Source organism: Corythoichthys intestinalis, chromosome 16 (assembly GCF_030265065.1).
Source record: "Corythoichthys intestinalis isolate RoL2023-P3 chromosome 16, ASM3026506v1, whole genome shotgun sequence".
NCBI lineage: Eukaryota > Metazoa > Chordata > Actinopteri > Syngnathiformes > Syngnathidae > Corythoichthys > Corythoichthys intestinalis.
In genome coordinates, this window is record NC_080410.1 from 35,952,946 (window position 1) to 35,978,473 (window position 25,528).

General features: G+C 39.1%; 2 protein-coding genes across 5 annotated transcripts in view; one reads left to right on the forward strand and one right to left on the reverse strand.

The window, feature by feature from the left end:
• The window catches only part of srebf1 (sterol regulatory element binding transcription factor 1), a 92,334-nt gene extending 74,728 nt beyond the window's left edge, over window positions 1-17,606 (forward strand). The window contains exons 19-20 of one of the 2 annotated variants that reach the window (XM_057861521.1): window positions 7,403-7,680; window positions 17,491-17,606. In XM_057861521.1, the coding sequence (XP_057717504.1) occupies window positions 7,403-7,677 (275 nt within the window). In that variant the 3' untranslated portion in view covers window positions 7,678-7,680; window positions 17,491-17,606. Of the gene's footprint in view, window positions 1-7,402; window positions 7,693-17,490 lie in introns of those variants that run through there. The other variant, XM_057861522.1, reaches the window with a different exon arrangement.
• The window catches only part of LOC130932113 (retinoic acid-induced protein 1), a 144,316-nt gene that overhangs the window by 38,877 nt on the left and 79,911 nt on the right, over window positions 1-25,528 (reverse strand). The window lies entirely within an intron of this gene.

A 25,528-nucleotide genomic window follows, 5' to 3' on the forward strand; every position in this document is an offset into this window, starting at 1 on the left:
TGGCAACGCCGTTACCGTTACTGAGGCGGGAAAGGCGTGCGTTACTATGCGTTGCAATGTTGGTTGACTGACGCGATGAAAGTCTGAAAAAGACAGAAGAGAGAGCAGAGCAGGAGTGGGGAGGAGGCAAGGGAGTGTGACGCCGTTGCAAACGCGATGCTACTATGCTAGGTGGCTCTAATAATACCTGATTGTAGCCGATAGCCTACAAACTACGCCCACATGATGCTTCGGTAGATATCACATATATACAGAACTAGATGCAAATGACTGACACGGCTGCATCAGCAACATGTATAATAAAGAACTAGATGTGTTAGTAAACAGCCGCCATCTAACTGAGTTACCAACACAATTACTTTTTGGGAGAAGTAATTTATAACTGTAATTAATTACTTTTTTAAAGTAAGATTAACAACACTGATGATTATAAAGATCTCCGGTTCAACTCAGAACAACGGAATAAAAATAAAAAATGATAGATAGATCATTCAATCATCATGCAGAGAACCAGAGCATCCGGGCCAGCCAGGCCCCACCCACTGCCCATAGACCCCAAAGGATAGACGACGTCCGATGGGCGGGATAAACCCAGCTTTTAGCCAATCATTCGTCTTGTTTCGCTGTTGTGGAACAATGTGCTCTCAACTTTGGAGACGCACAGCTTCCACACTTTAAAAGACTGTGAAGCTGCTCGAATGAACGGAAAGCAAGTCACAACATGACCAGTGATAAGAAGCTAAAAGTTCACACAACAGTATACTTTTGATTAGAGCTGAAACAAATACTCAAGCAACTTGAGTAACTCGAGTTTAAAAACTGATCCGAGTAATTTTATTCACCTCGAATAATCGTTTCATTTTGACAGCTCTAAGCATGACGTTTTGCCCGGACTACTTTTAATGTGGGATGTCACGTGCATTGAGGAAGAAGCAATTAAAAAAAAAAAAAAAAAAAAAAAAAAAACTTACCGCAGCCGACAGCCGCTACAAACGATGCCGACATTGCTAAAAACTAGCCTGCATGATGCTACGGTGGTAGCAGGTAGCGTCTGATGCGTCTCATAGGCTACGTTCATACTACAGGTCTTAATGCACGAATCCGATTTTTTGTCATATCCGTTTTTTTGGCGTGCCCGTTCAGACTGCCTTTGTCCATTGAGACCGTTACAGTATTACGCATGCGCACTAATTCGCAGTCCGACACGCGCTGAGCAAGACGACCCGCATGCGCAGAAGCATCAAAACAAATGACACATGTCATCCGTCATTCCAGGGATATCATATTATGCTTTTCAAAAGGAGGACACAAATAACAGACATAAATAATCCCCGTTTAGGCTTATATTCACAGTTTACATGGATCGATAGCATGCACGCACTGTCCGTGCACGTCAAACACACATACGGGCAGTTTGCCCCGACTCTCGGCCGTGTAGGCAATGTTAAAATATTGCTCACTTGGAGCAGAGAGAAAACTGAGCATTCTCAGGCTTATCCTCAACCCATTTTTATTTTTTATGACTGTTGTCAAGCCCAGCCCTTCCCCAAAAGCCGTGTTCACTGCAAGCTAGGCGCTAATAACGCACAGCTGCATCGCTACGGTAACGTCTTTCTCGCTATTTGATGACGTAATTGCTGCATGAAATCCGATTTGGGAGAGTGGACAGTACAGACCGCCGCGACAGTCTGGAAAAATGTGGCCCAGATCGGATTTGAACCACATACGAAAGTGACCCAGATCGGATTTGAAATGGTCCAGTTCTATGCGACTTGTCACGTTCAGACCATCAAGTTAATGCCTCACTCGAGTCGGAAAAACACGAAAAAATCGGATTCGTGCATTAAGACCTGTAGTATGAACGTAGCCTTAGAGATCACATGTATGTTGAACTAGATGCGAAATGACAGAATCAGCGGCATTAGTAAACAGCCGCCGTCTTAAAGCAGTAAACTTCTAAGCGCTAATAAATAAGATTAACGTTGCTGTCACTCGCTCATGTAACGTTAGCCCTGCGAAGGGCTAGGTTTCTATCAATTATGACCACTGTCGATGCGTGGCTAACGTGTCTTACATACAGGCTTTATTTAATCTGTGAAAACATAGCACTGTAGTGTGATGAGGGTGTAAAATAAAAGCCTAATAAGGCTAACTGTCAATTTTAGCTCAGTAGTCATTGCTGGATAAAACACCAAGTAGCACTTGTCCCTAATGTGCTCCAATACAGCAGGTATTATACATTTATTTTGAACACCGCAAAAACTCAAAATCCCATCAGGACTTACAGTTTAGACTAACTTAAAACTTAACTAGAACTTAAAAATAGCTTGACACAAATGGAAATTCAATTGAAACACGTGGGAAAAACACCTAACTTTTAAGTGATCTGTGTTATCAAGCGTAATGGCATTTTTTTAGGTAAGAAATATATATATATACACAGTGGGGAGAACAAGTATTTGATACACTGTCAATGGGAAAACCCATTGACAGTGTATCAAATACTTGTTCTCCCCACTGTATATACATACAGTGTTGTCACAGATTACTTAAAAAAGTAATTTAATTACTGATAACTGATTACACTTTAAAAAGGTAATCTAGTTACTTTACCGATTACTTCATTATCAAAGTAACTGTTACTTTAAAAGAAACTTATTAGTTACTTTTTACCAATTTTTCTCCTTTTGCTACCTCAACATAAAAATGACAACAACAAAATGTCATCACATGTAATTAAATTTTTCACATAAGGCTTAATCTTTGAGTTAGCGGGGGTTTAATTAGTCGATGGAGTTCATTTCAACCACCATTGACTTGCGCTAGCTTAGCCACCCCGGAGCCCTGAAACTAACAGATAACTGACAAACTACACGGAATTTGTTCAAATCAACTCCAACGACTAAATAAACCCCCGCTAACTCCAAGATAAAGCCTAATGTCAAAAATTCTGAACTTCCCCTTTAAAATAAAGACCTAGCTGTTAAAATATTGTCTAAAGAAGTTGTAAAGCAATAAAACAAACAACAAAAATTAATGAAATGAACAAGAATCGTACAACGTATTTCATAATGGGTCAAAATCATTTTTCGAGCAGATCTTGTGACTACCACCTAAGAGACTATCTTTTGCTTTGCTAAGCCAAAACTACACCTGTGGAGGCAGGATGGATATTTAGAATTTAGAAAGCTTTCAAACACAACCAACAACAACTGAGTTTGAAGAGTTTTATATATATGTATATATACAGTATTAGCCAAAAGTTTGGCGACACCTCAAAGGTGAATACTTTAAAGAATGTAGAATATAGAAACTGTTTTCAGTTATTTCACTTTTTTTTTTTGCCATTCCACATGTTCGTTCATAGTTTTGATTTATTCAGAGAGGATATTCAATCGTAGTGAAAATATATATAATGTAAAAATGTTTAGATGTGTCCAAACTTTGACTTTTGTTTCAGTCATCAACATGCTTTGCCCCCAACAGCCCCACAAAAGTAAAACTCCGCCTATGGTTACAAACACTGACAATAAAATGTGCATAAAGGCTGGTTACAAACTGTAGAAGTGCTGGCTGTCTTGTTACGTGAAGGTTTCGAGTTTCGTCACGTTGTGCTGTAATTCCAAGTGCTTCCTTGTTGAATTGGATGTAGAGTTTTTAGCGGCTGACAGTCTTTGTCAGCCAGCGTAAAGTTTGCAACGCACGGAGATATTTTTGTCATCTTTACTGGACAGAAATGTGAAGTAATGGCTGTATTTCCAGTGAGCAAAGGCATCCATTTGCGGTATATATCCTGCCTTTCACTGTTAGCCTCGTTGCCTCTTCAGAATGCTATGTTGTTGACGGCCGTGGGAGACAGTGCTCATACAGCATCGTATTACACGTGACCCGTTTTTTTTTCCCCCTGATGAGAAATGCTCTTCGTACATGACTACAGTATTCTTCATTCTACATACATTATGGGGCAAAAACAAAATAGTAACGCACAGGCACTAGGGAAACTAACTTTAATCAGATTACTGGCTTGGAAAAATGAACACGTTAGCTTACTCGCTACTGAAGAAAGTAATCAGATTACAGTAACTGACAACACTGTATATATATATATATATATATTAGGGCTGTCAAACGATTAAAATTTTTAATCGAGTTAATTACAGCTTAAAAATTAATTAATCGCAATTAATCGCAATTCAAACTATCTATAAAATATGCCATATTTTTCTGTAAATTATATATATATTCTGTAAAATAATTTGCTGGAATGGAAAGATAAGACACAAGATGGATATATACATTCAACATACGGTACATAAGGACTGTAGTGGGCATTTCACTCTACTGTCATTTAAATCTGTCTATGCTGTCCTAACTCCGAAGCGTCTACTTTTTCCAAAGCTAGACAGCTAGTGAACGACGCCTTAATAATCAGACTTCTTCCTTTTTCATCTGATTTATTAATAAAATGGCCTCAAACCACTGTCCTTTTTAGACCGTAGTGAAACTACAAAAAAAGTACACAAGCATTGCATTAGCAACAACGTTAGCTTAGCACGCTATACAGGTTCACTAAACATAAACAAAAAGCGTCTCATACAAAAAATAGAACATTTCGGATACTAAAATAATATGTACATTCTTTACAACAACCATACTTACGCCCGAGACGTCGTACAGCCATATTCAACTGGCAAGAAAAAAATAAACCATGTCGCAAAGCGAACACAAGAGTTCGCTGTTAGACAGCACAAAAGCCTTGCTGTAAAACTTACCAAAAGACAGAATACTGTCTGAGCAGGACATGTGCGTTAATTGCGTCAAATATTTTAACGTGATTAATTTAAAAAATTAATTACCGCGCGTTAACGTGATAATTTTGACAGCCCTAATATGTATATATATATATATATATATGTGTATATATATATATATATATATACATATATATATATATATATATATTAGGGCTGTCAAACGATTAAAATTTTTAATCGAGTTAATTACAGCTTAAAAATTAATTAATCGTAATTAATCGCAATTAATCGCAATTCAAACCATCTATAAAATATGCCATATTTTTCTGTAAATTATATATATATTCTGTAAAATAATTTGTTGGAATGGAAAGATAAGACACAAGATGGATAAATACATTCAACATACGGTACATAAGGACTGTAGTGGGCATTTCACTCTACTGTCATTTAAATCTGTCTAGGCTGTCCTCACTCCGAAGCGTCTACTTTTTCCAAAGCTAGACAGCTAGTGAACGACGCCTTAATAATCAGACTTCTTCCTTTTTCATCTGATTTATTAATAAAATGGCCTCAAACCACTGTCCTCTTTAGACTAGTGAAACTACAAAAAAAAGTACACAAGCATTGCATTAGCAACAACGTTAGCTTAGCACGCTATACAGGTTCACAAAACATAAACAAAAAGCGTCTCATACAAAAAATAGAACATTTCGGATACTAAAATAATATGTACATTCTTTACAACAACCATACTTACGCCCGAGACGTCGTGCAGCCATATTCAACTGGCAAGAAAAAAATAAACCATGTCGCAAAGCGAACACAAGAGTTCGCTGTTAGACAGCACAAAAGCCTTGCTGTAAAACTTACCAAAAGACAGAATACTGTCTGAGCAGGACATGTGCGTTAATTGCGTCAAATATTTTAACGTGATTAATTTAAAAAATTAATTACCGCGCGTTAACGTGATAATTTTGACAGCCCTAATATGTATATATATATATATATATATATATATATATATATATATATATATATATATATATATATATATATATATATATATGTATATATATATATATATATATATATATATATATGAGATCTACGTTTTTTGAGTGAAAGCAGTGAATTAGTCTTGTTTTACTGTAGTTACATCTGAGATGCAATTGTTGGCTGTTTTCAACAATGTACATCGAAAATAAAGGCATTGATTGACTGAAAATGGTTCAATATTAGATGAAATGTCTTGTTTTCTCATGTATATTTATAATTGCTCTTCACCCAAAAATATATATGCTTTATCCGATTACTCGATTAATCGATAGAATTTTCAGTCGATTACTCGATTACTAAAATATTTGATAGCTGCAGCCCTACTTTTGATCACTCATTTTTTGGGGAAGCTTAGCTTCCCTTGCAGTCTTAGAGCAATCACCGCTGATTGGCCACATATCCAGATTAGAAAAGTGTACCCGAACAAGAGCATAATGAGGTTTTTGAACACATTCGCAAGGCCTTGCATCACTAGGTTACTGCCAAAAACATAAAAACCATAAAGCATGGTTTTATTAAAAAAAAAAAAAAATCTTGAACTTGATATGACCTGTATAGGTGACAGACACCCAGACTGACAAACAGACCGACAACCTTCAGCCCTGTGTCTGACGGGGCGGCCTGGCTCGGTTCTGACCCCCGAGGGAGCGTCACGGGAGACGGATCCGACCAATATCTGCTCTGACATTTGTAAGTGTCCTGTCGCCACGGCGCAGGGACGGGATGTCGCGCGAGGTCACGCTGAATAATCGGCGGGCGATGCGGAGAGGAGTGACGCGAAGCTATCGAACGGTCGCAGACGGACAGATGGCTGACGCTCATGAACAGGCGGAGAATGAGGTGACCGCGTTGTTCATTACCTTCGCCGAGGCAGTCGTGTTTTCATTGAAACCTTAACCTCATAGATGAATCCAAACTCAATTCTGGAGAAAAACCCAGTAGGAAAACAAACATCCTGACTCCGCCCCTTTTTGATGGCAAAACTCGGCTTATCGTCGGCAATATGGCCGAAAGCCTTATTGAAGGGATATTAAAGTCTAGCCAGGCTCTCCTCTTCCTCACTTCTGCTTGATTAAATCCAGTAATGCAGTATTTGTTGGAGGGTATCTGACGGAAGTGGCTGGCTGAAACGGCTCAATAGCGTCTAATAGTGAGGAAACTCAGCTTTGCGCCGGTCGATTTTTGGAAGACCGTTTTAGTTCTGTGAGGCAGGGCGGTTAACACGAGCTACTGCGTGTATGTGTGTGTGTGTGTATGTGAGCGAGAGAGGACTTCAATTGCCTCATCTCTGGGGTGTAGGATGACTCATCGACATTCACAGACATGACTTTGTGCTCTCACACTGACGGGGTGACACTCCACATGAAAATGTCTAACCAGACCCCCGTTCTAAAATACACAATAGAATCGCACAAACTATTGGATGTCTTTTGCCATCATTGGCACCGAAACGTTCTCATTCACTGACGACCCTCTCAGTTCAAATGGACTGCAAGTCTGTCACCGTTAATGGCACCGAATCAGTTATTTGGTAATAAATGTAGAAACGGTTGAAAGAATTGTCACATTTTTTTGTTTTTCTGCAAAAGTTGAAAGATGTGACAAAATCAGAAAAAACACGGCTTCGGATACGACATTCCCCTCTCTTAAAGTGACAGTTCGACGACGCCTGCTGACCTTTTCGAGAGCAACAAATACGCGACGACGGCGTCCAAAAAATGCTGCGACGACAACAACAAAGAGTGGGGTCTGCTGTCACCATGGCAACAGGGGAATCACTCAGTATGCCAGAGACGGAGAAAGCGGGCCAGTGTGCGACCTGGGAAATGCAAACATCTGGATGCAATGTATGAGACGTGAATGACAGGTTAGTGGATGTTGTATATTTATATTAAAAAAAACACAAGTCATTTCTGCATTTTTAATAGAATGACTGTCAAGCGTTTTGTTTTGCTTGTCTAAAGTAGGTTGTAACAAGTTATTATGAGATCGACCAATCAGAGGACAGGAAAATGCTACATCGCGAAGATAAATTTGGGCCGATTATATCAACATGGAAAAATTTGGAAGATGTAATATAATTTGATAAACACTATTTATGAGCAATTTGCATTTATTGCATATTAGTTTTAAAGAATGTTTTACAGCAGTGTTATTCAACCTGTGTGCCGCCTTGTCAGGTGTGCCGTGAGAAATGATCCAATATCGCATAAATTTATTTATTATTTTTTTTACGTCATCGGGCGGAGTTTAGGAAGGAAGGAAGGAAGGAAGGAAGGAAGGACTAGATAGGTTTCGGTTTTGTGCAAATGAGGGAGGTATTGCTTGTGTCACGTTCAAGAACTGCTTGGATATCTAGCTACCTTGCTGTCCGCGACAATGTGGACTCCAGCACGTCTACTGTATATCATTGGATTAGACTGGGCTGGCCAGTCCTAGAGGATCTTGATCTTCTTAGCCTTGAGTAACTTTGAGGTACGGATTGAAGTATGCGAGGGAGCCAGTGTTGTCAGTAACGTGTTGCTAAGTAAGTAATACCCATCTTGCCTCCACAGGTGTAGTTTTGGCTTAGCAAAGCAAAAGCTAGTGTCTTAGGTCCTAGTCACATGATCTGCTCGAAAAATGATTTTGACCCATTATGAAATACGTTATGGGATTCTTGTTCATTTCAATAATTTTTGTTGTTTGTTTTATTGCTTTACAACTTTTATAGACAATATTTTAACAGCTAGGTGTTTATTTAAAGGGGAATTTCAGAATTTTTGACATTAGGCTTTATCTTGGAGTTAGCGGGGGTTTATTTAGTCGTAGGAGTTGATTTGAACAAGCAGTTTGTCAGTTATTTGTTAGTTTCAGGGCTCCGGGGTGGCTAAGCTAGCGCGAGTCAATGGTGGTTGAAATCAACTCCATCGACTAATTAAACCCCCGCTAACTCAAAGATTAAGCCTTATGTGAAAAATTCAATTACATGCGATGACATTTTTTGTTTTCATTTTTATGTTGAGGCAGCAAAAGGAGAAAAAATGGTAAAAAGTAACTGATAAGTTACTTTTAAGGTAACTTAGTTACTTTGATAATAAAGTAATCGGAAAAGTAACTAGATTACTTTTTTGAGGAGTAATCAGTAATCAGTAATTAAATTACTTTTTTAAGTAATCTGTGACAACACTGGATGGAGCACCATCCTGCTGCAGACTTTGTCCCTTTTTATGGTTAGGAATGGAAGAGGCAGCTAAGATTTGTTGATATTTCAGACTATTAATGTTGCCTTCCACCCTGCAGATCTCTCACACCACCACCAAACTTCACTGTTTTCTGAGTGAATCTCGGATCCATGCAGACTCCAGTAGGTCTCCTGCAATATTTGCGGTGACTGTGGTGTAATTCAATGAAAGATTCATCTGAAAAATCCATCTTTTGCCACTTTTCCAGCGTCCATCATTTTGACAGGCTGTGGGCCTTGGCAAATGCCACACGATTTTTTAATTGTCTGCACCCTGAGAGATCTGCAGGGTGAAATATCAACAAATCTTAACTGCCTCTTACATTACTAACCATAAAAATGGACAAATTCTGCAGCAGGGTGGTGCTCCATCGCATACTTCAATCTCTACCTCAAAGTTCCTCAAGGCAAAGAAGATCAAGATCCTCCAGGACTGGCCAGCCCAGTCACCAGACATGAACAGGATGAAAGAGGAAGCATGGAAGACGAAACCCAAGATTGTTGATGAACTCTGGGAGGCAAGCAAGACTGCTGTCTTTGATGTTCCTGATGACTTCATCAATAAATTGTATGAATCCTTGCCGAAGCCCATGGAAGTCATACAAAATATTAAATTTGGATCTCACAGCACCACTACTTAATTCGCTTATGTTATGTAACATATTTTTGTATTTGAAGTATATTTTTTGTAGGCGACAAAACTTTTGTCTTGCCAAAATTTGACCTTTATGTCTTCACTATATGATAAATCCTTTTTCAGTGAAACAAATATATTTTTGTACATTCAACATCATTTGGGAGGGTCTTAGCTTTCGTATGAGCCATTTCTGAAACCAATTGAACAATTAAAAGTCACGTTATTAGCAATTGTTTCTACAAAATGGATAAACGACAAGACTTTTGTCAGGGACTGTACACGAAAGTGTCCTTTCCATATGTGAATCCTCCCCATGTGTTTTATTCCAACTCATTCTCCTAGCAGTTCTTGAATGCGACACAAGCAACTCTCCAACAGCGCCGTGGTGCCAAGCAAGCTTAAAAGTCATCTCCAAACGAAACACCCGTCGCATCAAAGCAAGTCAATGGACTATTTTGTGTGCCTTCGTGAAAACACAGAAAAACAGGCAACTTCTTTGAGAAAAACTACAAAGGTAAATTAGAAAGCCATCAAAGCCAGTTACCTTGTTGAACTTGTTGCTAAATTCAAAAAGTCCCACACTGTGGCAGAGAAATTACCGTATTGGCCCGAATATAAGACGGCCCTGATTATAAGACGACCCCCTTTTTTTCAAGACTCAAGTTTGAAAAAAGACTTTTTGAACACCAAATTATTTTTTATACAGAAAATAATTACAGTACATCTGAAACAAATGATTATAACAATATATTTGAGAGAAATAGCATGTTATTTTGCCTCATTCAAATATTAATATCTGGACATTTAAATATGTAAACTAAAGTGCAATCACATTCGTAAATGAATGGCTGCTGGTTTTTGAAATGTAAATAAACCAATCTATTGTGATAAAACAACAAAATTGCAATAATTGCATTAACCATCAAAGGAAGTCTAACTGTAACTGTAGTCTTGAAACAAATCTGAATAAGGAAAAACATTGCAATAAAATAATGCAAACTGGTTAAACTTGAGAGTTGCTGAGATCTGTCATGACAGAACATCGCTTCAATGATATCTAGCACCATCTAGCGTCGTGAATGGGTATAATGTCTAGACCGCAAATATAAGACGACTCCCACTTTTTCAGTCTGATTTCAATGCAAAAAACACCGTCATATATTCAGGCAGATACGGTAATACTACCTGCCTGCAAAGTAATTGTCAGCAAGATGCTCGGCGCTGATGCGGTTAAAGACATTGCTAAAGTCCCCCCGTCTGATAAGTCTGAGCTTTTCAAGCCTAACTGCGATAAAAGAAAGTCAAACAGAGACAAAGAACTGTTGAAGAAGAGCTTTGTGTGTGTCTTTCTTCAATTCCAGCCAGGATATCGGCTTTGTGTTCATCTAAACAGGCTCAAGTCACACTGAGTTAGAATAAATATTTAGAAAATATTGGATAATTAAATACAGAAAGTAATTTTGGAACATTTTTGGTTTGTGGTGCGCCGCGACATTTTTTCCAATGTAAAAACATGCCGTGACTCAGAAAAGGTTGAAAAACACTGTTTTACAGAATGAGACGTTACCCTAATATTTTGGTTACATTATGTCACATATGTCGAACACTTGGCCAGATCTGGCCAGTCACGCCATTGGGCCACGTGTGGCCCAAAAAAGGAAATCATGTGAACTAAGTTTTTTTCACGAAAATGGATGGATGGATGAAATTTAAAGTAAAAATAAATAAATATGTAGTCCTCAATGAAAGCTCTGGGGGTGTTTACTGACCCCAATCTTATTTCACAAAAGTATTATAATAAATAAAAATGATATTTTACTATTTTTTTCCATTTTTGTTTTTAATGAAAATACGAAAAAAAAAAAAAGTTTAAAAAAGAGAACATTTACTATTTTTCCATTTTTGTCAGTTAAAGTAAATGTAAATATACTGAAGAGTCAAAACGAAAAATAAAAATATAACGCAATGCACGGAATTATTTTAATTCCGTTTTTTATTAATAATTAATTTGTTTTGCTACATGTAATTGCCATTTGTTATAGTATAAGCAGTACTTATTAAGGATTTAGTGTAGGTTTTCGGGCTGTGGAACATATTAATGGAATTATAATGTATTCTTATGATAAATCCTGCTCAAAATACGACAATTATGACTTACAAACACAGTCCTGAAATGAATTAACTTCGTATGTAGAAATACCACTGTACGGCATATTGTTTTCCAAAAATAAAAAGCAAAGAAATAAAACGAGAACATTTATTTCTTTTTACCTTATATTATTATTAGGGCTGTCAAACGATTAAAATTTTTAATCGAGTTAATTACAGCTTAAAAATTAATTAATCGCAATTAATCGCAATTCAAACCATCGATAAAATATGCCATATTTTTCTGTAAATTATTGTTGGAATGGAAAGATAAGACACAAGATGGATATATACATTCAACATACGGTACATAAGGACTGTATTTGTTTATTATAACAAAAAATCAACAAGATGGCATTAACATTATTAACATTCTGTTAAAGCGATCCATGGATAGAAAGACTTGTAGTTCTTAAAAGATAAATGTTAGTACAGGTTATAGAAATTTTATATTAAAACTAGGGCTGTCAAACGATTAAAATTTTTAATCGAGTTAATTACAGCTTAAAAATTAATGAATCGTAATTAATCGCAATTAATCGCAATTCAAACCATCTATAAAATATGCCATATTTTTCTGTAAATTATATATATATATTCTGTAAAATAAATTGTTGGAATGGAAAGATAAGACACAAGATGGATATATACATTCAACATACGGTACATAAAGACTGTAGTGGGCATTTCACTCTACTGTCATTTAAATCTGTCTATGCTGTCCTCACTCCGAAGCGTCTACTTTTTCCAAAGCTAGACAGCTAGTGAACGACGCCTTAATAATTAGACTTCTTCCTTTTTCATCTGATTTATTAATAAAATGGCCTCAAACCATTGTCCTCTTTAGACCGTCATAAAACTACAAAAAGTACACAAGCATTGCATAAGCAACAACGTTAGCTTAGCACGCTATACAGGGTCACTAAACATAAACAAAAAGCGTTTCATACAAAAAATATAACATTTCGCTTACGAACATAATATGTACATTCTTTACAACAACCATATTAACGGACAAATCTTGTCCAAGGATCATATAAGCACAACATTATCAGCCCGAGATGTCGTGCAGCCATAATGAACTGGCAAGAAAACAATAAACCATGTCGCAAAGCGACCACAAGAGTTCGCCGTTGGACAGCACAAAAACCCTTGCTGTAAAACTTACCAAAAGGCAGAATACTTTCTGAGCGGGACATGTGCGTTAATTGCGTCAAATATTTTAACGTGATTAATTTAAAAAATTAATTACCGCGCGTTAACGCGATAATTTTGACAGCCCTAATTAAAACCCCTTTTAATGTTTTCGTTTTAATAAAATTTGTAAAATTTTCAATCAAAAAATAAACTAGTAGCCCGCCATTGTTGATGTCAATAATTACTTACACAATGCTCATGAGTGCTGAAGCCTATAAAATCAGTCGCACCCAAGCGCCAGCAGAGGGCGTCAAAACTCCACAAAACACAATTAACATGTGGGCATTTCACTGTACTGTCATTTAAATCTGTCTGAGCGGGGCATGTGCGTTAATTGCGTCAAATATTTTAACGTGATTAATTTAAAAAATTAATTACCGCCCGTTAACGCGATAATTTTGACAGCTTGAATTATTATTTTTTAAAAATGTAACAAAATTAATAAAACAATATTATACACGTGAGTATTTGCTATTAAGAGGCATGAAAAATATATTGTTTTTGGTGAGGACACTAACTGAAATGGCTACTCCTCTGGTATTTGTGAACAGATCAATATGAAAATTTGGTAGGTGTATTTTAGGGATGTATACACATCAATCCTTGGAACCCGATTTTGAGTTTTTCACCTCAGGGCTGATAATTAATTGTGGACTTATTGTTGTCTATAAGGTCAAAGGTTGCCAGTATAAGCCATGCATACGCATTGAGTGTGCTTATCATGTGTGGGCTGATGATACCTTTAGAAAGCTATGCAGTTGTAGTAGGTTTGAACTTGTTCTATGCCAGTCCCTCCCAGTCTAAATAGGTTGGACGTCTATTCACGTCAATTGCAGCCAATGAGTTAAAAAGCTCAACGCCTCTCTCCGCTTATCAATACGGCACGGTTAAAGTTTAAATGACTGTGAGTGCTGTCGTGTTTCCAGTTTATATGGTGCTAGTATCTCATATTTTTGCTCTCAAGTCAAAGTCAAAAGCTGGCTGAACGCTGCCTCCAGTTAGGAAAAACTCATTAGTAACCTCGACCGTAAAACTTTGCACTCCTTTGGCCTCCTTCTCATCTTTCCTTGATCTCATCCCTCCTTCCTCCTGAATTCCTCGGTCACCTCCGTCGGGCAGCTGCCGAGTATTGCCCTTTGAAGGACTAAACCTGGCTTTGTTGACATGGTAACGGCGCGCCGAGACGGGCGGGGATGAGACGGATTCACGCACGCACGATCCACATCACATAGGTTGCGTTTGCCTCCCTCCGTGCGAGGACGTTGTCGTGGTTACCTGGCCATGTGACCAGAATGACGATTTCTCATTATTTGCTGTGTGCGGGCCTCCCGTTGACCTTCCGCAACACAGCTCGAGTGACACCTGAGCAGCCGGACGGCGTTCGACATCACAGACATGCTGCGTTTAATTTCTGTCAGTCCTAGCGTCTCTTTCTTTCTTGGATGGACGCACGCACACAGGCACACACAGGGGAGTTGAGGTCCTGCAAAGTGGTCTGCAGAGCTACTTGGTATTCCATCAGCGAGGGAGATTGTGGAGCAGCAGATAGAAACAATGCGGAGGGAAGATTAGACGAGGGGAGAAGACAAAAGCCAGCAAAAAAGAAGCGACTCGTCATGTTAGGACTTTTATGAAGATCGACGGCGTAAAAGGTTGGAGTTTTTGGGAGAGCAGTTGCAGCAAGCTCATTAAACACCCCAAAAAGACGATACTTGCATGCATAAAGTCAGAAGGTCATTCATGTCATAATGTAGAATAATAATGATGAGCTATATCAAGGTTATTACACCGTTATTATCTCAAATTGTTGTTGTCAATCGTTCAAATCAAACCAAGAATTGTTTCTACACTGACCCATTTCACTCAACACACAAACGCACCCGTACAAACTCAAACGCGCACACACCTGCCCTTTCCAGGAAATTGCAGGGAGCGTTTTGGTGTGACATCCCTGCTGGGTCGCTCCCATCTATTCTATCCCGCTACTTTACGCACACACACCAAGCCATGTGCACCTGCTCCTGCTTTGTGCCACTTCATTTAATTGATGAAACCGCGTTGCAAAACAACCTGCCGCGCTACGTCGCATTTGCATTGGGGTTGCATTTATAAGCGCGCAAACCTCGAGGTGTTCGTAAAGCGTGACTTTTCTAGTGTAGATTTGGCTTCGGCACAAAAACCGTGAGTAGGCAAGATATTGTCAGGGAAAACGCGGGCAGGTGGTGTGGACCCAAATGCAGGGAAACAAAAGGCAGTCAGGGAGGTGGTGGTGATTTCAAAAAATGTTTTAATAATAACTAACAAAACACAAAGTACAACCAAAAGTACTGGGGATCAAAAAGGCAAGGTTCAAACAAAACTTACTTTACCGGAGGGTTTAGAACACGAGGGCTTGGACAGGATCTTGACTTTGACACAGACAATGACGCAACAACGAGTGAAATGAAACTGGGTGCTTACTGTATATGAACACATGCAGACAAGGAGTAACGAGACAACGAGGAACAGCTGGGTAATACAGGAGGATGCACTAGGAGCAGGCACACCAGGTGAAATCAATGGGTAATCACAGGGACAAGTCACACTAGGAAAAAACCGACACAAAACCTAACAGATATTGAGGCAATATTAAAAATTGGTTGGTTGGGATGTCCGTTATCACTTGTTGACCATTTTGTGTTAGTACCACTCGATAAACATTAATATTGGTATCATCCAGGTGTGTCCAAAAAAATAAAAAAATAATATTTTATATTACTACTATTTTATACAGTGTATGACAAAAGTGAGTAAACCCCTCACATTTCTGCAGATATTTAAGTAAATCTTTTCATGGGACAACACTGACAAAATGACACTTTGACACAATGAAAAGTAGTCTGTGTGCAGCTTATATAATAGAGTTAATTTATTTTCCCCTCAAAATAACTCAAAATATAGCCATTAATATCTAAACCCCGGCAACAAAAGTGAGTACATCCCTTAGAAACTACATCCCTAAATGTCCAAATTGAGTACTGCTTGTCATTTTCACTCCAAAATGTCATGTGACCCATTAGTGTTACTAGGTCCAGGTGTGCATAGGGAGCAGGTGTGTTCAAATTTGTAGTGCGGCTCTCACACTCTCTCATACTAGTCACTGAAAGTTCCAACAGGCTGCAAGAAGATTGCCAACACCCTGAAACTGAGCTGCAGCACAGTGGCTAATATCATCCAGCGTTTTGAAATAGCAGGGTCCACCCAGAACAGACCTCGGGTTGGTCGTCCAAAGAGGCTGAGCGCAAGTGCTGAGCGTCACATCCAAATGCTTTCTTTGCAAGATCGTTGCATGAGTGCTGTCAGCATTGCTGCAGAGATTGAAGAGGTGGGGGGGTCAGCCTGTTAGTGCTCAGACCATACGCCGCACTCTACATCAAATTGGTGTGCATGGCTGTCACCCCAGGAGGAAGCCTCTCCTGAAGATGGTACACAAGAAACCCCGCAAACAGTTTGCTGAAGACATGTCAACAAAGCACATGGATTACTGGAACCATGTCCTATTGTCTGATGAGAACGAAGATTAATTTGTTTGGTTCCGATGGTCTCAAGCATGTGTGGAGGCGACCAGATGAGGAGTACAAAGATAAGTGTGTAATGCCTACAGTCAAGCATGGTGGTGGGAATGTCATGGTCTGGGGCTGCATGAGTGCTGCAGGCGTTGGAGAGTTAAATTCCATTGAGGGAAACATGAACTCTAACATGTACTGTGAAATACTGCAGCAGAGCATGATCCCCTCCCTCCAGAAACTGGGTCGCAGGGCAGTGTTCCAGTATGACATTGACCCCAAACACACCTCCAAGATGACCACTGCTTTACTGAAGAGGCTGAGGGTAAAGGTGATGGACTGGCCAAGCATGTCTCCAGACTTGAACCCAATAGAACATCTTTGGGGTATCCTCAAGCGGAAGTTGGAGGTGACCAAAGTCTCAAATATCCGGCAGCTCCGCAACGTTGTCATGGAAGAGTGAAAGAGCATTCCAGTAGCAACCTTTGAAGCTCTGGTCAACTCCATGCCCAGGAGAGTAAAGGCAGTTCTGGATAATAGTGGTGGCCACACGAAATATTGACAGTTGACATGTTGTATGTTAATATTGACAACTTTCACTCAGGGGTGTAATCACTTTTGTTGCCAGGGGTTTAGATATTAATGGCTATATTTTAAAGTTATTTTGAGAGGAAAATAAATTAACTCTATTATATAAGCTGCACACAGACTGCTTTTCATTGTGTCAAAGTGTCATGTACAGTGTACTCACTTTTGTGATACACTGTATATGTTTGTTTTCTTTGGTGCGGATGACTGGTCTTTTCCCAGTCCATGATGTGGTTTTCTTTTATGCAGTGATCGGTGATGGCTGATTTGTGGTGTTCTTGTTGTGATTCCTTCTTGTGTTCTGTTTTTCCCGTAATAAATCTCCTCCCTGTCTTCCAGATGCATGATTTATTGCATGATTTGCATGGAAATTCATATATGGATCATCGGCGCTGGATCAGGGAGGCCATTGAGATCTGCAAGCGGGGCCCGAGGACCATCAACAGGGACGAGGGGGCGTACATGCTCTCTATGACCTGGAACAGCATCCTGGAAGAGTGAACGGTCAGCAGAGGGCGTGACTCACCTGTCAATCTGACAGGTGAGTCACGCCTTCATCCATCAGCTGATAAAGACGCATCAGACCAACAGCAGTGACCCTCTGCCGAAGGCGGAAGTGTTCGCCGTAACATGTCAAGTAATTAAATCCCCTATTATTGTCTGGGATAAAAGAAAAAATTGACTAAATCGTTGAATATAGTCCATACACTAAGCTTAAATTCAGCCTACATTCTATTGTTCTTCTCAGGTTCAACATATATAGAGCTACTCATTTAGCACAGCGGTTAAAACCTAACATGCTGAATGCTGAACTGTAGAATTTTAGTGTTTTGTTTTTTTCATGAATAATCTTATCCAAAAATTATAATCAACTGTTATAAAATAAACTGTTTTTGTTGTACTGGCATCACGGTTCGGCGAATACGTTGGAGTAAAAAAAACAAAAAACAAAAAAAAAACATGTTGGAGTTAGTCCTCCTCCACTCCAGGGGGCGGTAGAGGTAATGTGCCTAAATAGACAACCAACATTACGGGATAAAGAAGACAAACTCACTAGAAAGTTAGAGTGGGAACTATGAAATGCAGTATTATTTTATTTTAGCCAATATAAAAATATATCTCACATGGGAGTGCATGTTCACAGGTAATGGTTTACAGTTAACTGTGTAATCCAACATTAAAAATTGTAGTATCTTATTTTTACAAAACGTTACCAAGGTTGCCAGCTGGTGAATGCTACCTGACTTTAACTGTTACCTCAGTCGATCTCTACAAAAAAGGGTGTGGTGTGTTGTCTATTATTGCACATAAACTGTTGGTTAAAGAATGTTAGAAGAATAAAAGAACCAATTTGATGTTATATTATATTTGTTTTGTACTTTAATAAGAGCTGTTTTTTTAGTTTTAGCTAATAGAACAAACTTTCAAATGCTGTGATGAAGAAAAAGCCCCAAATTCATACATGTGCATACATGTATACTGTTTATACAGCAATATCATTTAGTGATATTGAACATCTAGCGCCGTCAATAGCACTGAAACATGTGCAGTCAAAGCCAGTGAAGGCCTAAATCAGTGTTCCCAAACCTTTTTTTTTTGCACCTCGGACCGGTGTAATATGGGCATTTTTTTTCACGGACTGGCAATGTCTGGCAGAAAATTACAGTAAATATTAGGGCTGTCAAAATTATCACGTTAACGGGTGGTAATTAATTTTTTAAATTAATCACGTTAAAATATTTGACGCAATTAACGCACATGCCCCGCTCAAACAGATTAAAATGACAGCACAGTGTCATGTCCACTTGTTACTTGTGTTTTTTGGTGTTTTGTCGCCCTCTGCTGGGGCTTGGGTGCGGCTGATTTTATGGGTTTCAGCACCAGGAGCATTGCGTAATTTTTGACATCAACAATGGCGAGCTACTAGTTTATTTTTTGATTGAAAATTTTAGAAATTTTATTAATACGAAAACCTTAAGAGGGGTTTTAATATATAACTTCTATAACTTGTACTAACATTTATCTTTTAAGAACTACAAGTCTTTCTATCCATGGATCGCTTTAACAGAATGTTAATAATGTTAATGCCATCTTGTGGATTTATTGTTATAATAAACAAATACAGTCCTTATGTACAGTCTGTTGAATGTATATATCGGTCTTGTGTCTTATCTTTCCATTCCAACAATAATTTACAGAAAAATATGGCATATTTTATAGATGGTTTGAATTGCGATTAATTAATTTTTAAGCTGTGATTAACTCGATTAAAAATCGTAGTCGTTTGACAGCCCTAGTAAATATAAAATAACACGACGGGGCTCAAAATGAACATTAAGCGCAGAGAAAATATAACCATACGCTGAATCAACCTTTTTAAACAGCCGCCTCTCCTAAAACTTGACTGCAAATATCCTCGGTCGCAGGCATAATGACTTCTTCTCCAATCGTAAAAACTTTCTTGGCTTTAGCAATACGGTTTGCCACGAAGTATGATGCTCTCAGTGCATTCACTTTGCTGCCTCGTTTGCTAGCTTTTAGCCACATATTATGCAGAATGGACTTAGTTGTAGGCTCCTCTTTTGGCTCAGCAGGTGGCCTTTCTCCTATAAAAAAAGCTGTCCAAAGATGTTGCCGCCCGCAGCACACAGCCAACAGCAGCTAATGTTACTGTTTACATTGACTGACGCTGGGCTGCTAAGGGTGTGCAAACAGCCCTGTAATGGCAGCCAACCACTAGAGGGCCAGGTACACAAAACTCTACTCCAATTAGTCAATAGAATAGACAGGTTTATTGATGTGTCACGTGGCACAGGCCAGATTGCGGTCGTTAACAAATTATTATTTCTGTGTGCAAACACCCCAGTAATGGCGGCCAACCACTAGAGAGCGATGTACACAAAGCTCTACTCGGAAGAGTCAATAGAGTAGACAGGCATATTGATGTGTCACGAGGCACAGGCCAGATTGCGGTCATCAACAAATTATTTATTATTTCTCTGCTGCCCGGTACCAAATGCGCCACGGACCGGTACCGGTCAACCGCCCTGTGGTTTGCGATCACGTTTCACGTTGGTGAAAGATGTCAAATGTTTTAACTGGGAGTTATTATGTTTCAGTTTCATTGATGGCAATAGATGTCTAATCCACTTGGTGCACGTAATAATTTGAATTCATGACCGAAAATGTGATATCCACATACACTGTACATAGCTGTTGTTTATTAATTCAAACACTGGACGGCGAATGACGTCAGTGCCATTGACAGCAGTAGATGTCGAATTCATTTTGACCGAGAGGGCTGGCAGCGATCATTCGCAAAGGCAGTGACTGAGTTAGATAATTAGAGCGAGCCCAAAATATGCCAGGAAGTGACTTATTTTATGGGAAAGGCTCGGGAAAAGATGAAAGAGGAAGGATGCTTGTTGAGTGCTGGAGGGAAGCAAAGTGGAGACGCTTACCAAGTGGAAGGTGTGCGGGGGGAGGCGGCAAAGAGGATGTGAGCGGGGGGAGTAAGGGGTGCATAGATCGAGATCAAGGCAGACGTGAGGAAGGAGGGCAGCAGTGCAGCACGCGGGGACGAGGCGCGGAGATCGTTATCGCGCGGCCGCGCTGACTATCGATTTGCTGCCGTCGTCTCGGCGAAGAACGCTTCAAAACCTGCATGTGTGTGAGTGTGTGCGTGTTAGCATCACTCCGGGTTTGAGAGCCTGTGGCAACAGACAAAAAAAAACAACTACAATGACACTCAGTGGAGTGACGACCTCCGCCAAGGCCAAACGATTCAAATTTGGAGGAGCGCAGTGGTGGTGAAACATTTTTTTTTTTTTTTTTTTAAAGTTCTCCTAGGGAATATTTGTTTTTTTTCCATTTTGGTGTGTGGAGCGGCCTAAGGCGTGAAGAGCGAAAATCAGCGAGTAATTGACCTGAATTGCTACCCCACCTTTTTTGTGGATCCAATTGACCCTGCGCTCTAAAATGGAATTATTATTGACAGACAAACATATCTGATTGCTTCTGGGGTTTGACTGACTAATCACAGATTATTTTTTTTACAAATAGTCAATTTATAGGTTTGCATATAAATTCCATTATATACTCTTACATTACATATATTGCTTAAGACTTTAGCTGCAAATGTGCATTGGAAGTAAAAACTAGACTTGTCTGGGAATTACTTTTTAACCGATAACTGATATCCTAATATTGTCCAAGTCTAAAAATATAAATATAAACTGTATATTGTGATGCCCAGGTCGAATGATCTGCTCATATAACAAATCCTAAGCATCTTTGAGATATTTGTTAATAAGCATAAATGATGTGCTGAGCTGTGACCAGCCCTTGTATAAAGGCAGAAGACTTCTACATTCACTTTGATGGCAACATCCATATTGGCCCAATACCGATAATGAAAAACCGAAATCGACATTAGCCGATATCATTTTAAAATGCTTTTATCAATTATATCGAACAACTCTAGTAAAAAATATTTACTGAGAAAAGTTGGACTATGACAGGGGTGCCCAATCCCGGTCCTCGAGAGCCCCTATCCAGCTTGTTTTCCATGTCTCCCTCCTCTAACACACCTGAATCATCTTGGATCTTGACCTTCTTTGCCTTGAGGAACTTTGAGATAGAGATTGAAGTATGCGATGAAGCACCACCCTGCTGCAGAATTTGTCCCTTTTTATGGTTAGGAATGTACGAGGCAGCTAAGATTTGTTGATATTTCAGACTATTTATGTTGGGGGTGTGCGAGAGATCTGCAGGGTGGAAGGCAACATAAATAGTCTGAAATATCAACAAATCTTAGCTGCCTCTTACATTCCTAACCATAAAAAGCATAAAAACTATAGATTCTGTGGCAGGATGGTGCTCCATCGCATACTTCAATGTCTACCTCAAAGTTCCTCAATACAAAGAAGATCCAGATCCTCCAGGACTGGCCAGCCCAGTCACCAGACATGAACATCATTGAGAATGTCTGGGGTAGGATGAAAGAGGAAGCAATGGAAGACGAAACCCAAGAATGTTGATGAACTCTGGGAGGCATGCAAGACTGCTTTCTTTGATGTTCCTGATGACTTCATCAGTAAATTGTATGAATCCTTGCCGAAGCCCATGGAAGTCAAACAATATTAAATTTGGATCTCACAGCACCACTACTTCATTCGCTTATGTTTTGTAACATATTTTTGTATTTGAAGTAGGGCTGTCAAAATTATCGCGTTAACGGGCGTTAATGAATTTTTTAAATTAATCACGTTAAAATATTTGACGCAACTAACGCACATGCCCCGCTCAAACAGATTAAAATGACAGAACAGTGTAATGTGCACTTGTTACTTGTGTTTTGGGGCGTTTTGTTGCCCTCCGCTGGCGCTTGGGTGCAACTGTGGGTTTCAGCACAATGAACGAGCATTGTGTAATTATTGACATCAACAATGGCGAGCTACTAGTGTATTTTTGATTGAAAATTTTACAAATTTTATGAAAACGAAAACATTAAGATGGATTTTGATATAAGATTTCTATAACTTGTACTAACATTTATCTTTTAAGAACTACAAGTCTTTCTATTCATGGATCGCTTTAACTGAATGTTAATAATGTTAATGCCATCCTGTTGATTTATTGTTACAGTATAATAAACAAATACAGTACTTATGTACCGTATGTTGAATGTATATATCCGTCTTGTGTCTTATCTTTCCGTTCCAACAATAATTTACAGAAAATTATGCTATATTTTATAGAGGGTTGGAATTGCGATTAATTACGATTAATTAATTTTAAGCTGTAATTAACTGGATTAAAAATTGTAATCGTTTGACAGCCCTAATTTGAAGTACATTTTTTGTTCAATTTTCAAACTACTTTCTGTAGGCGACTAAACTTTTGTCTTGTCAAAATGTCACCTTTATGTCTTCATTAAATAATAAATCTTTTTTTCAGTGAAACAAATATATTTTTGTACGTTCAACATCATTTGGGAGGGTCTTTCATATGTGCCAAATCTGAAACCAATTGAATGATTAAAAGTCAGGTTATTAGCAATTGTTTCTACAAAATGGATAAGCGACAAGACTTTTGTCAGGGACTGTATTAATATTATCCTAAAACTAGGGCTGTCAAAATTATCGCGTTAACGGGCGTAATTAATTTTTTAATTAATCACATTAAAATATTTGACGCAATTAACGCAGATGCCCCGCTCAGAGAGATTTAAATGACAGTACACAGTGAAACGCTCACTTGTTGTGTTTTATGGAGTTCTGCCGCCCTCTGCTGGCGCTTGGGTGCGACTGATTTTATAGGCTTCAGCATCCATGAGCATTGTGTAAGTAATTATTGACATCAACAATGGCGGGCTACTAGTTTATTTTTCGATTGAAAATTTCACAAATTTTATTTAAACGAAAACATTAAGAGGGGTTTAAATATAAAATTTCTCTAACTTGTACTAACATTTTTCTTTTAAGAACTACAAGTCTTTTTATCCATGGATCGCTTTAACAGCATGTTAATAATGTTAATGCCATCTTGTTGATTTATTGTTATAATAAACAAATAGTCCTTATGTACCTACCGTCTGTTGAATGTATATATCCATCTTGTGTCTTATCTTTCCATTCCAACAATAATTTACAGAAAAATGTGGCATATTTTATAGATGGTTTGAATTGCGATTAATTGCGATTCATTACGATTAATTAATTTTTAAGCTGTAATTAACTCAATTAAAAATTTTAATCGTTTGACAGCCCTACATAAAACCTAACGTCGAGTCATTTATCATGTGAAATCGAACATCCGACACTATCTACCCAAAAGAAATTATGTCAGCTCTGTACGTGGGTGGTGATGTCACCCCGCCCCTAATTATCTAACTGTGTGAATCCGCAACAGCTGCGCCAACCGTATGCCAAGTCTGAAAAAGATCAGGTACGTTCGGAAGGAACAATCGATAGCGACACCGCAAGTTGACAAAGTTTTCGCAGTGGAGGTGACGCGCGTGTCTCGCCGTAGGGCGTGCGGGTGTGAACACGGCCATGGAAGTGTGCCAAGTGAGCTGGGGAGGAAGAGGAAGAGGAGATGAAGGGGGAAAAGGGGAAGACTCTGTCCTTTGTTCTTTGTTGATGAAAGCAGGAATTGGGATCCGCGACTCCCACTCCCACTTTCTCTCTCTCTGTGATGAGCCTTGATGTGTTGGGGTGAGCGAGCGAACAGAAGGGACACACACACTCACGCACACGCGACCGTCTTATTCCACTCAACTGAAACCCAAATGACTCCTCGCTCACTAATTAAACTTTAATCTCCAATAGCGCGCAAATTACCTGCCACGCAGCTGAGCGCCAAACTACAGGGATGCGGGGAATGAGGGAGGGAGGGAGGGATGGACAGATGCATGAAAGAGGAAGAGAGAGAGGGAGGAAGGTCACATTCCACCTGCAGGAGGGAAAACTTCCTCCCTTGTGTTGTGGAAAACGGCATTTTTGTTGACGCCTACACACACACAAATCCTGGTTCTCATCATCTGACGCAGACGCCATTTTGTGCCACAAATCAGACAGGGGGCATGGCAACACATGCGTGATTCACGATTACGATAATCAGACGCGATTTCCGATAACGCGGCTTTTTCGGAGCCTGATGTCTGGCAAAGTTGTGTGCTTAAGCGAGCGGCTGTTCCGACTTGAAATGTCAAAGCCGCTTTGTCAAATGACGCCATCAACATGACGGATTGCCGTGCGACGGGTCGCAATCTGTGAGTCGATGTCTTGCTAGGAGTGACGGAGGACGTTTTATTTGGGTAATTTTGCCCGTATCAATCAAGGGTATTGTCGGTACTAAAAATGAACAAAATGCTGAAAGCGAGAACAGTTAACTGAAGTCAATCCAAACTATAGTCATTCACTGATTATCCTGCTGAGGATCGCGGGGATGCTGGAGCATATCTCAGCTAATCATGTGCAGTAGGCTGGTGCATTTATTCAACTAAAGTGCTTCAGCATAAACATAACATATGCACTGATAAACATGAGCACGCATAAGTTTCTTCAACACAACATGGCCGTGTCAATAAAAAAAAAAAAAAATCGGTCTTTATATATATGTAATATATTTATATTTTTGTCTCCATCCCTGTACCCGTTTATAATGCGCACCATGATTTTACAAGTTGATTTTGGGGGAAAGAAGCAGGGCCGGCCCAGCCTATACGCACACTATGCAGCTGCTTAGGGCCCCTGACCACTAGGGGGCCCCCAATCTGGCAATAATTTAATGTATATTCTATTTTGTTTACTACAGTTTGCTTTATTTGACTTTTGTGAGTTTTGATACTTGATTACAAGCTTAAAAAAAATAA